Source organism: Myxocyprinus asiaticus, chromosome 36, assembly GCF_019703515.2.
Source record: "Myxocyprinus asiaticus isolate MX2 ecotype Aquarium Trade chromosome 36, UBuf_Myxa_2, whole genome shotgun sequence".
NCBI lineage: Eukaryota > Metazoa > Chordata > Actinopteri > Cypriniformes > Catostomidae > Myxocyprinus > Myxocyprinus asiaticus.
The window spans coordinates 13023395-13039648 of NC_059379.1; the positions used below are offsets into that span (position 1 = coordinate 13023395).

At 37.2% G+C, this 16254-nt stretch overlaps 1 protein-coding gene across 1 annotated transcript in view; it reads right to left on the reverse strand.

Moving 5' to 3' along the window:
- LOC127426873 (ankyrin repeat and fibronectin type-III domain-containing protein 1-like) overlaps positions 1-16254 on the reverse strand; it is a 118100-nt gene that overhangs the window by 68356 nt on the left and 33490 nt on the right. Inside the window, exon 6 of the mRNA XM_051673944.1 lies at positions 3258-3295. Coding sequence (XP_051529904.1) covers positions 3258-3295 — 38 coding nt within the window. The remainder of the gene's footprint in view (positions 1-3257; positions 3296-16254) is intronic.

Consider the following 16254-nt stretch of genomic DNA (forward strand, 5'->3'; position numbering starts at 1 on the left):
AAATCATTCTTGTCTGTGACCCTATCAGAACAGACCTGCAACCCATTTCTAGGTCGAGACTCAGCAGCTGAGAATCACTGCTTTAAAGCACTAGTACAAAAGAATAACAATTCCTTTGTAGAGCATTAAAAGGTTAACTTTTAACCGAACTAGTTCAGATTGCTTCAGTTGGACTGTCCTACTTGTGTACTTCCAAGTCACTTTAGATTGAGAGTGTGCACTAAATGACAAGCAACACAATGTAGAGGCAAATATTTCAGTTTAGTGTATGCAGGAAAATCTGTGATGCTGTTTTTAAATAACTGATTTTGTTAAGCTGAACTGCACTCGATTAAGGACTTTATGATTCAAGCTTTCAGTGTATAAAAGTCAAGAGCCAAATAAATCTTATATAAAAATTATAGAGATCTTTACGTAACCCTCCTTAACTAGAGTGTTACCTCCATGTGTGGGATGCAAATTTTCATGTTCCAGGCTGTTGTGAGTCAGCCTCATATTGACTTTACACTGAAACTCTGATCCTGAACAATTTTATATCATTCAGATACATCTTATCCTTTTTTAAGAAATCAATTTTGTCATAGAATTGAGACATCAAAAGTAATGTTTTGTACATCCATCAATGAGAACCGGGCCAGAGAGAAAGATAAAGATGAAGATTTTTCTCTGCTAAAAAAAGTTTAAACCGGCCTAAGCCGGTTTGTTGTTTTTAGCTGGTTTTAGATGATCTCCTAGCATGGTCAAGCTGGTCTTCAGCTGGTCTAGCAAGTCTCACAGCTTGGCCAAGCTAGTGCTCAGCTGGTTTGCTGGTCTTAGCTGGCCTCCCAGAGTGGTCATGCTGGCCTGTTTTGCTGGTTTTAGACAGGTTTGGCTAGGAGATCAGCTTAAAGGAATATTCCATGTTCAATACAAGTTCAGCTCAGTTCAGGGCATTTGTGGCATAATGTTGATTGCCACAACAAATTATTTCGACTCGTCCCTCCTTTTCTTAAAAAAAAAAAAATAAAATCGAGGTTACAGTGAAGCACTTACAATGGAAGTGAATGGGGCAAATTTTTGGAGGGTTTAAAGGCAGAAATGTGAAACTTTTCATTTTATAAAAGCACTTAAATTAATTCTTCTGTTAAAACTCATGTATTATTTTAGCTGTAAAGTTGTTTAAATCATTGTTTTTGCAGTCGTTTTAGGGTTTTCTGATATTACATCGTCATGGCAACAAAGTTGTTAAATTGACTTTAAATTTACACAAAAAAGGTTAGTAAGTGATTTTATCATGCTAAAATCATGTTGACATGCATACTGTTTATGTCTTGTGGCTATACTTTTGAAATAGTGAGTATTTTAACGTTTACAGATTGGCCCCATTCACGTCTATTGTAAGTGCCTCACTGGACAAAGAAAAGGAGGGGCAAGACAAAAAAAATGTTTGTGGTAGTCATTATTATGCCACAAATGTGTTGATTAAGCTTAGAACTTGGAATATTTCTTTAAGACCAGCTTGGCCAGGCGAGAAACCAGCATAAGCCAGCTTAAACTACCAAAGAAGCATTTTTTTTCTGCAGAATTGTCAAAATATAGTAATGACTGACTTTGTGTAATCTCACTTCAGGATTAGTTGCAATGGTCGATAACACAATTTTAACCTCGTCTGTCTTTATACTGAACCAAAAGCTGAAGTGCACCTGCATTATGCATGTGGTGGAAAATTGTAGCATCAGATATCCAAAGAACAATAAAGATTGGTATAATAAAGTTTAAATAACTTAAATTACAAAATTAAAAAAAAATATTTCACTATATACCACCTCTTCCACCACACTATTGCTGCGCTTACCTTTCAAATGAAAGCTAAAGGACGGGCTTGATTATGTCTTTCTAAGGCTTAAACGCAGCTTCCATTCAGTAGATCTCCATGGCAACGCTACTAGTGCCATATTTCTTAATGGATACCATGGGTTCCACTGATTCAGACTGCAGGCAGTGCGCTTTCTCACTAAGGGGGAAAGCATTTAAAACAGTTTCCCTCTGCAGCTTTTAGGTGTGCGCATGAAAACACACTGTTACCCAAACAAACAGACACAGCTTAAGGGTTTAAAAAACTACTAGGTGGATTTTTTCAAATCATGTAAAATATATAGTTGAACACAAGGACTGTACAAATACAGTCAAATTTAATCAAAGGAATGACAAACACCTGCAGATCTATTACATGCTGACCTTTAACACAGAGCACGGCACAACTCAGGGCAATTTCTGCCAGACTGGATGTTATATTTAGAATAATTCCCTTTCACTGCAAGGCTTTTAATGTATCAGGGCAGAGAACGCTGTATCATTAAGTGGTAACTTCCATTAGTTACCTACTGTATAGTGCATGACACTTCGTGTTTTGTGTTTGATATTATTACTTAGTTATATTCCTGATGTAAAAACCAACACATACTCTAATTAACTGTAGATTTTATTTTTCAAATACATTGTTTTGTACATAAATTATATAAATTAATAAATTAAATAAAAAAATTAATTAATTAATTAATTAGAAATTGAAAAAATTAAATTAATTAATTAGAAATTGAAAAAAAATTACAAATAATTAGCAAATGATAAGGGCTGCTAACAGCTCAGTCAAGCATTGGTTAATAATAACCCTTGAGCTTGTTTGTCTAGGCATCATAAAGCTAGAATAGTTGGAAGCTAAGCTTCATAAAGCCTGAGCAGGTGACCAGAAAACCCAATTATGTTCTAATAATAGATTACTGATGGTCCTTCACAAACCCCCATGGATTCATATTGATAAAAAATGAATAACCTATAGACTAGAAACTTCCTTCTGCATTTTGATATGATGACAGTTTGTGGTGAGAACCACAAAGGATGACAGATTAATAAGAAGCACAAAGAACTGTATATACAGTATAAAGTTATAAAGTTCTCCATGCTGGACAGTCAACAAGACCTTCTGCCCATATCAGAAATGTAGATGTAGGAATCATAGAGGTAGGTAAGATGGTAGGATTAGAGAGACACTACTTTTTGGGTGTTTGGGTGTTTATTTGAATCTTACCAAGGTTTAAGTAATACCATGTGTTAAAAAATGACTTAACACCAACCTCATTAATCACCTGTTTTTACATTTATACACAGAAAACATGATCAAATTTCTGAGTTTCTTCAATAAAACATCTTTTCATCGAATCTTTGTTCAGTGCAATTTGAAGGTTTAGAAGGTAAAATAAGTCAAATAAACCACTTACTTTTTATGGGTTTCGTATCTGCCAGTGGCTCCCAGACTCTGTAAATGAAATGAACGAAAAAGTAGGAATTTAAACATTTGGTGTCCCCACAAAAGGACAGTTGTTGTATAATAGAGTTTTTAACATTAGTTAGGAATTCATCTTGACAGTCAACATGCCATTTGTAAGCTTTAATCCTCAAGATTTAATACCTGAAAACTCTTTTGAGCTTGATTTGTTCACTATTTGGCCAAAAGTATGTGAACACCCCCTCATAATTAATAAATTTGGTTACTTTATTAAATCCAGTGAAGACAAATCTTAATGATACAGCATACAGCGGCATTCTAAAGGATTGTGTCTTTTCAAATTTGTTGTAAAGATTTGGGGAGACCCTCTTCTGTTCCAGCATGACAATGCCCCTGTGCACAAAGCAAGGTCCATTAAGAAATAATGTACTGGTGTCTGGTGTTAAAGAACTAAACTGGCCTGCACAAAGTCCAGACCTGAACCCCACTGAACACCTTTGGAATGAATTGGGCGCTGACCTCACTGATGCTCTTGTGTGTGAATGGGAGCAAATCCATGCATCTACATTCCAACATCAACTGGAAACCCTTTCCAGAAGAGTGGAAGATGTTATAGTGGCAAAGAGTGGTATTAATCCCTATGGTTTTAAAATTAAATGTTCAACAAGAGCATGTGAATGTTGGTGTTCAGGTGTTCACAAAATGTTTTGGCCATATAGTGCAGCAATAGTATTGCTTAAAATGTAGGTATGTCATGGGAAATCAGATGCTACATAGGTCAATAAAAATGTTTTCCAAACTGATGGATTGTATTACCCATTAGTCATTTAAAACCAACAGAAAAAAAGTGTCTCAATTACTGTTCTAAAATCTGCCAGCAAGACAGCAAAACAAATCAACATGTGCAACAGATGTGTAAATGTGCCTCTCATTGCTTTTGTAAGAAGAGTTAACAATATTAATACTACTCTACTACTGCATACTAATAAATGTCAAATAGAAATATCACATTTTCTAATTAAAGAGTAATCAATAAAGTCACCAAGCACTTCTGTTACTAGAAACTGTGTCACCATGCTTAGGAATTGCAGCCTTACTGTTGTCATAGCAACTTTCTAGAATATGTTTTGAAAATTACCTTTCTCGTAGCTGTGCATATTCTTTCATCTGACATCTAAAGCCATGCAAAAGTGCTAAAAGAACTGTCAAAAACTATATCAACTCCTAATACATTTCAACTCACCCAAAGGCTAAAATGTATCATAAGCAGCATATTTAACACCCAGATGCAGGTTAAAATCAGCCATCCGTGGTGGGTAACACCGCCGATTCACTAGCAAATTTGGCAGGTTCCGATTCAAAAATACTAAGACCTTAAATTTTACTTGAAAATATTTCAACAATTAGGTTGTGTGTTCAGTATATTCCGTCAACTGTTTAAAGTCAAATCTGATTCGCAGTCAGATTTGAAAACGAATCACTCTGTTGAGTTGGTTTTTTTTAACTGAATCAGCCAAACCGGCTAGCAAAATGGTTTAAACAATTCGGTTCACAATTCAATCTGAATAACTGGACAGCTCACTGATGCACTAAACCATTTGGAGATTTCTCTCATGTCGCACACTGGGAAACTTTAGAACTAAAACAGAGAACAAATATAGCACTGGATGAAGTGGAATATAACAATCCATTGAAACAAACCTGCAAATGCATCCTATCATTTGTCAATGATAAAGCAGCATATGAACGACTAAGGTAGTTCAGGTAGCCTGAATCTATTCTAAACCAAGATTATTGAAACAGTTTACTGAAACAAAAGTTAAAAGTGCCAAAAGTTAAACATGTAGCATGGTAGTACCATGGTATTGTTTGAAGTAACTGTTTATACTATTGAACAGTACATGACAACATGATCACACAGGAAGTTGGTATGTTGTTTCCAACAGTTCTGGTAACCTAGGACTGGACACATTATGCTGTCACACTGAGAAGCGGCATCTCCTTTCAGACATTTTTGCATCAGCTCCAATGTTATGACCAAAGCGCGTTGTGTCAGCAGCATGGGAGACCCGGGTTCAGATCCCGTGTTGAAATCACATTTGCGTAATAACTGACAATCATTGTGATACGGAGGTTGCATTTTTACCTCCAACATTACAATTTTACCCCACTGAAGGTTAGGTTTAGGTCTGAGGTTTAGGTTGAAAGGGGGAATACAGCTTATAAAATATGTATTAACTCTGCTGTATTATACGGAAGCCCGTTTTATCCATAGTTTATCAATCTTTTTCTGTTTTGTTTTGTCCATGGTTTATTTATTTTGTTCCTTAATTTTCTCATGATCTTGACATAACAAATGTTGTATTATGATGATCATTTTCTTTTTTGTTCTTGTGATTTCGACTTAAAGTTCCCGCGAGAAACACCTTTTGCGCTTCTTTTGAACCAGATACCAAAGCAGTCGTTTGTTTTTCCCCCCAAAATGACCGAAGCTCCGATACCGCGCTTCAATGTGAAATGTGTTGTTTTTTCAACATAAGCTTCGAAACTTCTGTGTCGATCATCACATCACTACCATGAAGCTTTCCAGGGCCTCGTAGCTGGCCAGCGATGTAGTTGTAATAATGTAGTAATAAAGCTGAAGTCTAGATCCTCGTCCTCTCAGATGATGAACACTTATGTGTATATTTTCTCCAGCATGGCAAAAAGCTTTTTCAGCTCCTGTCTGGCCATGATTAAAGAGATATGCGACGCGCTCCTGCTCCTCTGACGTTGCCACACTGAATGGTGTCTCCGGAATGATTCTGCAGTGATTTACACTTAAGTCGTGATCTCGAGAAAAAAAATTTTTTTATGTTGAGATCTTGAGAAAATTATGTCGTGATCACGAGAATACAACTTCTGTTATATTGAGATCATGAGAAAATTAAGTTGTGATCACAGGAAAACAAGACAGAAAAAAGTGCTAAACTATGGACAAAACAGACTTCCATAGTATTACAGCCTGTACAGCTGAAAACAACTCACTTCATAACTCGCTTTTGGCACCCCTCTGTGGATATTTCACCCGGAAAATGTAGCTTACACATGCCCATATGCCCAACAACACTTACCGCTTTGGCCACTGGGGGCAGTACTTCGAATTTCAGTAAACAGACCGATTTTAGCTCAAGAAAGTCAACCTACTGTTTCCGATTTCACTGTGAGATCAGTCTGTACATGAATAGGTAATCATTCAGTACCATTGTATATCAAAATCTGAGATACTGTACTAACAAAAGTAGTGCCACTATTAACTTTTCGAAATTGTTCAGTAACGTAAAAGTATTTTCACAGTAGTGTAGCTTTTCAGTAACAAGACACATTTTCCAATGAGTAGCGGTGCAGGATGACAAAACGTCACATAATTTTTTGTCAAATTGTATTGCATACAGAGATTACAGTGATGCAAGATAATGCAGTAATTAAATGTGCTAACCTAAACTGCCATCTCCCTCTCAAATGTAGCACTGTGAATACCGAAACATTTAACTGAAATGGTTCCTTCAGATGCTTAATGTAAGTGAACTAGTCAAAATAAAAGATTCATTTATATGTAGCGCTGGGATGTCTAATTGACTTTAGTGAATCGATTTGTTCAGATGTTAATTGAGCCACTGCACAGAAGTAACAGAAGTTAATTGCTGCAGTTTATCACTAAAACACTGCTATATAAAACAGGATTTTTCTGGTTTTATCAGTATAAATGTATTTATGTTCAATGTCAAATGTAGCACAAGATGTATTAAATGTTTTTATTTTAAAATGTATTTATATTTTAGGTCTAGTAGATCAGTTCTGAGTGCTAGGTTGTGAAGCATCTATCTATCTAAGCCAATTTTACATAGACAGGAAACATATTTACACTTATAATACAATGACTTATAATTAATATTTAATTACAGTGCTATTTTGACACTTTTAGCACCTGATTAAACTGGATTGCGAATGGACAGAGTGATACGCTGATTTTTTCCCTAAAATACCACACATGATAGTGGTGCAACTGTTAATGATTTCGCTTTTCAGTACTTTATGTTCTTTTTATGGTCTTTGGTATTGTATGCATATGGTGCCCTCCATTTCACATGCTTAATTTGTTTAAGGAAATCTGTTCGGAGGGAATCCTTATTAAATGAGTCCCTAATTACAAATCAGTGTAATTTATATATACTTAAAATAAATAAAACGAAAGGAACACATATTAAAACCACAAGACAATCACCAATCTAATAACTAGAAATAAAAATAATACAACAGAAATCTAGAGAGGTCTTGTGCTACTAAAAAAAAAAAACACTTCTTAATAATTTAATATCTGCACAAAAATAACAAGATTATATATCATATTAACATAAAATAAAAGAGAAAATACATTTGCTACACTGTCCAGACAGCGTGTGTTCTGCAGGTTCTAAGCCACAAAAGGCTCAGCAGCCTTGAAACTCTTTTACTTTCTCGCAAAGCCAGAAAAAGCATATCTTTACATAATGAAGGAACACGTCTTCCATGATGTGACTCACGTAACTGTGATGTTCAAAACTAGCAGAATCAATTTCCATTGAGGATGACACATTGAAGCCTTTGCCACAGTGTGTGGTACAAAATGTTCTATTCCAAATCTAACAGCGCCTGTGTCTGAATTCATACTTCCTACCAAAGCTCATAGCGTGAAGAGACGTGCATCTATCCAAGAGGGGCTGCGTCACCCTATGAATGCTGCCTATCTGCACACATGAGTCTTAATGAGATCTGCTGTAGATGAATGACAATGCATATTAACAGGGTAATTGTGTGAAACAAACTGACGCTCAATTCTCTGACAATTCCATTAAAAACGACTCTTTCTGGCAGGTTATGTTTTTAACACGATGCTCTATATCTGATACAAGGTGTATACACAAATTCACACAAGCTTTTTAACATTTTGTCATACTAGTGACAGTATAAGTGGATTACCACTCACGGAATGCATAGGAGAAGTCAAGGAGGCCTATAACACAACATGTGTGTTGCAGTCATCACCTGGGCAATAAGTGGCATTAGAATAATTACTACAGAGCCGCAGGAAAACTATTCCTTCAATGCTGATTGGCAGATGGCACCACTAGAATGTACAGAGTCAAGACCTTCACTAGCTACTTTTGAATGGCCAACAATGGAGAAAGATGCTCCAGAACAGTTGCTACTGAAGTACTTGGGACTATGCACATACTTGTGTTGCCATTGGTCAATCAGTGTTCCCATGGCATCATTTTCTTGTGGAACCAGTGTGATAAGTCACATGGCATTTATTGCTCAGGTGGTTAGCTCAAAATTCTGTAACCAGAAGTGATGGTAAAGATGGCAGATTTCAAAATGTGTACTTTCGGGGTGTCCTGCACCAGATAAGCAACTGCAATTGAGATAAATGGGAATTCTAAAGGAGGGTTTTCTCCACATATTTTAGACCATTTTGGATTTCACTGCTGATTGGACATATGTTATTGAAACTTAATCTTGACATACAATTTTATAGATGTCAGACTTTTCCGTTTAAGTAGACAGGAGATGTACTTGTCTGTTGCCTAGAAAGAAAATATCTGCCCTCTGGAGTTACTAAAATGGCAGCAAAGTGAACTGAATTGAACTGAAGGGACTTTGGTCATACTCAGCAGGGCATGTTTTTAACTTGAACAACCAGATCAAACATAATCCAGAAAAAATGACAGAGCACTCTTAAATCATGAACACGGCAAATTGTCTGAGAGCAGCGAAATGCCAGCTGACCAGTGCTTTGAGCTTAGCGGCTTTGAGATTTCTAATGGAGAGAACTGCTATTGACAGCTTGTTGATTTTGGTGAAATGTCACACTCAGGAAGCTCTATCCTGAACATGACACAGGGCCGCTGTTGTCTATACCTGTTTTTTTAATGTCACTGGACCTTTGGGCTTATACAGCAGTTCAGGAGGAGACGGCTATCAATCTGTGTGAGTAAAAGGAGCCTGGAAGGGCTGTAATTGCTTTAAACATGGACAGAGACTGAGACAATATGCTGACATTGTCTTTCTGTCTGTAATTCTAAACAGAATCTAAAGGAGCATGTTTCAACTTATGAACTATCTAAGTTTATGAAGACATGCAACCAAACATGGTAACAGAGCATCATTTGAATTAGAAAGGTGTGAAGTAAAAAAAATAAAAAATCTTATTGACTTTAGCTGCACTGACAGCATGGTGAGACTTGTTGGAAAGTGTTAGTAATATTATTTTAACTAAGTGAACGTTACATTTAAACCATATTATTTAAAATTTTCTGACTGGTAACACTGATATATTGGGCGGTACCTTGCTAACATTGGGTGGTACTGATCTGGTTGGTTAGAACTGTGACAGCAACTCTACGTGGACACTGTACATTTTCATTTATGCATTTGACAGATGTCTCTTTGTCTTTTTAGTGGATGTAAGATTGGTCAGAGGCTCATTAATTTATGAAAATGTTTATGTGCTACTTAGACAACGATGCTTTTGGGAAATGCATACCGGAGATTAAAGAGTTACTTCATCCAAAAAATTTTATTCTGTGGCCATAGGTTGAATGACAGCCTTTTTTACCATTCACTTTCATTGTATGAAAAAAAATTATGGAATGAAAATAAACAGCTGTCTGTATCAAGCATCTTTTGTGTCCCCGGAGAGAAAATTTTTTTAAAATAATATATATATATATATATATATATTTTTTTTTTTTTTTTTTTTTTTTTTTGCTCTCCTATCATACGAGTTGGAACAAAATGAGTGTGAGTAAATGATGACATAATATAAAATTTTGGGTGAACTATCCCTTGTGCTTCTCAGATTCTACTTGGTGCTTTGGAAAACTTGGCCTGGAACAGAATGCAAGTGTTGAGACATGTTCTTATAAAGACTATACTCATGGAACAAGATGCTAATAAACAGCAAGACATGACAATTAAATGTCAAAAGTTGTCCACATGCCACATACTGTATGTGCATTAACAATAAAAATTAAAACACAGATGGAGTGCATTTATTCATGCAGCAGTGTGCAAAAAAGAGCAGATAACACCTCCACACATACAGTATATATACATGAGGCATCAGTGATAAAATAGGTGTCTGAGAGCTCATACTAAAACAGCAGGTATTCTGACACCTCCAAAGTCCCAGCAAACAACAGAAAACTGGCCACAGCTGTTCATATGGTGGACTGATAAATACTGGGAGCAAACACTCTCACATCAGAATCTGACTGACAGAAAACGGAAGCATTTACAAACAAGGACAGACATCTGGTCTTCTGAGCTCACAAAGTAAAGACTAAGGGATAGATGGATTTTCCCTTTTCCCATCATAAACATGTCAAATAAAATCTGCAACAATTCCTCTTTTCACAACACACTGAACAATTCTGCCTTAGCCACAGCACCATGCACTAACCCTCTCTCCACTGGTGCATCAGAGTGGAATTTCACATTGAGTATTGAGAAATTGTTAACATACTTTGCCAGTGAAATATATTTTTCCCAACCAGATCAGTAACAATGATGAATAAATGTAAATGTAGACTTCCGGGGTAGTTGTTGAAACAAATTGTCTGATTGGGTCAGCACTTACATTCTGATGTTCCACTGATTTGTTGATCATGTACAGTACAGGTATGTGTTTAATGCCTTGCAAATGTTTTACGTAATATTTTTAATTATTGTTGTTCTATGGTTTCTGCTGATGTAAATATTCCAAGCTCAAGTAGTTCAGATTTTTACTTGCCCTGACAACTTTATCACTGGCCCCGCTTTGGATAAAAGCCAATAAAATCTGCCAAATGAATAAATGTAAATGTAGGTGTAAAGTTATTAAGTGGCATAAGCCCAGTTCACACATGCAGCGACTTACAGCAACAAAGCGTCATGATCTCACATTTACAATGAGAGCTGGTGACACAAGTGACAGTCACAGTTGGTGACTAGCTGTGGGTGTGTCCAGTGACTTCAGAATATTGAGAAAAGTTTAACTTTATGCAAATGAGGAGCAACTTTTGGTAGCGACTACCAACAGGAGTGAAGATGGTGTCAGTGGAGCTCATGTCATCCATCTTCTTTGTGTGTTGAATGCAGACAAGGTGGAAGAGAAGTTTCTGTGAGACACTGTTCTAAATTATTTATCTGTAACCACATACATGAATATACGGAGCCCCTTACAGGACAGGGAGGGAATTGTTTTTTTCTGAAAGAGTTCTGCGTACCCTCGCAATAAGATTTCCGCTCCCTCACAATAGTTTGCATTCCCTCGCAATAAGTTTTGTGTGCCCTGGCAATAGTTTGCATTCCTTCACAATAAATGTATCATGATTTTATAACAATAACCATATCTGAACCATGATTTTCAAAGTAGGGGGGTTAATACAGTACATTGTATCCAACTGTAACTTTACTATAGACTCACCATGGTTAACATTGTGGTTACTACGGTTCCCTTTAGTTGAACTCGAGCTGCATATGATCGCTATGGGACACTGTCCGAGTGTCACATGGTATGAAGCCCTTATACAATCATGCCTATTTATTGGATGATGGCGCTTAAGCGACACCCCTAGGGAGCTATGTCATAGGCTCCATAAAGGTGCTTGCTTTCGTACCATCATATCCGATTTTCTGTTCTAGTCTGGCCAATGTTGTACTAGTGACTCACGTCGAAGTGAGGATTATTATTTCTCCATTTTGAGTGGGAACAAAGGATACATTTTAAGAAGTCCTAACCTCTGTGTATGCGGTTCATCGTTGGTGAGGATTCCCACTAGTGCCCGACCGATATATCAGTCGGCCGATATTAGCCTTTCACCGATATATCGGTATCACCGTATATTTTACCAATATGCACCGATATGAAAACTTTTTTTCAGAACATATAATGCAGAAAACAATGCTTTAGAATTGGTGTCATAGCGTAGTTTGTCCAGCAGAGCACGCTCTGACTCTGGCTCTGCAGACACGGCGGAGTTAAACAGTGCGGATTTGAGTGGTCTAAATTGCTAACTAGTTTGTGAAATACATAATGGAAAGTTAATAAACAATGACCCCATCATTTTATATAACTAATATAACGTTAACCCTGTCCATGACAACCATGTCACTCATGTTGTACATGTCATACAAAGGTGTTTTGATCTCCAAGCTAAGACTGTCTCTTTGGCTTATTGATGCAATTTCGAGTGCTTACGAAGCGTGGTTTACCTTCGCCTTCGGGTATTTGAGCCCATTCTACAAGGAGCATGGCATATTCATGGGCTTTGGCTAGAGGTGCATCCTGAGAGGACATTTGTATGGTGGCAGGGTGGTCCTCTCCGCATACATTTGTTAGATTTTATAAGCTGGATGAGGGATTGACTCCTACTTCTGTTGGAACAGGAGTAAATTCATAATTCCTTTATTCAGATGCTTTAGCTCGCATGTGCGCCGTTATGTGCTTGCCACACGGGCTTAGACAGTATGTACGTAACCTTTGTTCCCTGAGGGGAATGAGATGCTGCGTAGTTGGCCATACTATCTAGCAGCTGCATAGGCTCGTGCCTTTTGAAGGAAATCTGACTCAGTAGCGTAAAAGTGAGCACCTTTATGGAGCCTATGACGTAGCGCCCTAGGGGGCGTTGCTTAAGCGCCATCAGCCAATAAATTGGCATGATTGTATAAGGGCTATAGGCCACGTGACACTCAGACAGTGTCCCAAAGCAATCAAATGCAGCGTCTCGTTCCCTTCAGGAAACCAAGGTTACATACGTATCCAAGACGTTTTACTACAAATACCATATTTTAACCATGGTATTTGTAGTAAAAGCATAGTAACCACAACATTATGATTTTTATTACAATTGTTTTCACTTTCCTGTATTATTAACTATGGTTTTACTATGAATATCATGGTTAAAATAAGGTTGCTTTAGTAAAACCATGGTAAATTTATTGCAAGGGCATGCAAAACTATTTAAAAAAAAATCCTGCCCAACCCTCTAAGGGGCCCCATATGAATATAATAAAAATGATGCAAAGAAAAGAAACTGTGGGCAGTCTGAGTGCGTTTGATTTATACACTGATAGATTGTTCATATTGTTAATGATATGATGCAATGTGCACTGCTGCAATATTAAAACACTCTCCCCTGCAGAATGTTAATTTTTAGAGACAGAAAACAAATTCCTTTTCAAATTAGAATGATATCTTATTTTTACAGGCACTATATCTCATCTGTGATCATATTTTCAAAAGATACTGTATGGCCAGACGTGCAGTACACCAATAACGTTAGAGTGACAGAAGAAACTCCTACTAGTGACTACACAGTACAGAGACTAGCGACATCAAGTGATAAAGTCGCTGCATGTGTGAATGCAGCTTTAGATTTTGTTTTGGTGGTTGTGATAGGGTTGATAGGGGGACAAAGTTCATAATAGTATGTTCAAAGACAACAATGTTCAAAATATTATAGAAAAACAAAGTTTGCAATGCATACAAACACACATGCTTAATTACCAAATCATTGGAACAAAACAACATATACGATAAGTGCTGGCCTGATAAGGCAAGTGACAATTCCCTTAACTGGTCTGAAACACTCTCTCATTGGCTCCAGGTTATTGGGCCATTCTTATTGTTGAGTCCTTTATAATATGTCACAATGGCAACATAATGTGGCTGCCAAACATGATGACGTTTCGTTGAAATTGTGAGAATGCTAATCTTGAAAGCAGAATTTAGAATGCTGCACTGTACCTATCTCAGTATTACATTATAGCTATTTGTAAAATGTATTTGAAAAAAAAATTTCAAAGAAAACATCTTACTGATACTTAAAAAAAAAACATGTTGCAACAAAATAAAATGTATGTTTTTGTGGTGGCACAAGTGAAAATGTCGCCACTTGTCCCTTAAAATACGGGATTGTATTTTAAGATGAAATGATGTGTCCTGTATCTAATCAATACAGGATGTGATTTGTCCTGTATTTTAAGCTGCCACTATTTGAAGGCGCCACTGGATTGGGTTTCCCGTATTTTTATTTTTATTTTTTTACTTTGATGGTGGTAATCTGAACTACTGGCCTTAGTGGTTTAGCAGAAACATCCTTTTTGTTGAGCCTTGACTTTTAAAAATAATCCTCAGTCCTCAGTATAGAACCAGAGAACTGCACCGTGTTTGGTAGCACACTAATTGGACAAATTACGAGTTAGCATAAGTACCATAACAGCAAACCATGAGGAATGTGGAGGTGTATGACCTCAAATTACTGTAATCAATAATTCACTTTGACTAATTTATCTGTAGTTCAGTCAAGATGCATGGTGAACAGGAGGGCTTTTAAGGTGCAAATTGAAATGCTAATTGCTTTGCTGCCAGAGGATCATTATGGATACCTGGTTTATCTAATCTGCCCCCTGAACAGTGCAAAGAGTCTTCTGCATCTTGACCCTGCTCAAAACAGCTTAAAGGGCCATACTCGGCTGAACCTGAAGTCTGTTTTCAGCTCTGGATGTAATGAAGTGAACAGCTTGAACTGAACTCAAATAACCTCATTCTGTAGATTAGGCTAGGCGAGCTCCGAGCTGACAGCCAAGACAGTCAAGGGCTTCTACAAACTTCTCACTTCACTGTGCTAATTTGAACAAGGCCTTTATTTTTCTATTTGTCAGTAGAGTAAACTGTAGCATGGTTGTTAAACCTCTCCCAGGCCCAATTAGGGGAGCAATGCTAGCATTCATAGCCCAGATCTCACTTCTGGTCTGGGAGGAAGAGGGGGCTGTGGTGAAGTCCCTGGCAGGCCAGTCCTGGCAGCTCCCTGCCCTTGTGGCAGCAATATTAAGTGACTGCTGAAATTCATGGCCTGCGCAAACATTTTATATGTCTAGGTGACAACCGGCTTTCATATGGTGAGGGCGTTTTGCAACACATTAGCAAATTGTGCCGTTTCATTATTCATTAGCGTGCTGTCGTGCCGGAACACACAGGCCTAGTGTGAAAAGCAGGAGCATTCCCTTTATGACGATTATTGGCAATTCTTGTGTTATCAGGTTGAAACTAATAATGGAAACAGACATTGCATGAAACTGTTATGTAAGTGTGAAATTACTTTTAAAGTGACTACTGTATAAATGGCAGAAATAGACAGCTGTCTTAATTGCAAGCTGTGAAAAAGGAATGGGCGGTATGATGGTATACTATGTACTGTGTGACGGTAGAGACTTAAGGGCAGATTATTTACACATGACAGTGACACAGAAACATGAAGTAATGTTTCTGAAGGAAAAACATAGTGGAACATGTCCCAAACAAGTCAAAACGAGGAAGAAATTATTATTAACGGTTAACATTGAGTTTACATTGTTAGCAGTTGCCAAGCAACATCACCAATTGCTAGTTCACCCAAAAATGATGATTCTTTAATCATGTACTCACCTTTATGCCATCAAACTCGTATTACTTTCGTTCTTTTGCAAAACACAAACTAAGATATTTTTATATACATATGAGGTACTTTTGTCATTTTATTGCAAGTCAATGAGGTACAACACTTTCAAGAAGACATAAAGGCAGCATAAAGGTAATCCATAAAACTCAAGCGGTTTAATCAGGTTTAATGTCTTACGAAGCCATACCATCTGTTTTGTGTGAGAAACAGACCAAACTGTAACTCAATTACACTTCCTCGCACTTCTTCCGCAGAAGAAAGCCATTCAATCTTGAGATGGCATAATGGTGAGTAAATGATGAGAGTATTGTAATTTTGGGGTTTTGAATGTGGCTCATCCAGTCAGAAATCAGACTGAGAACTGTCCGTTTTAAGACCTTTGCACACAAAATGTGAAAATTTGTTGCAATTTCACACCGTGATCATTGTTTTTAAATCTAAACAATGTATTCCCAATGAGCCATTCACACCTGGAGCGAACATTTG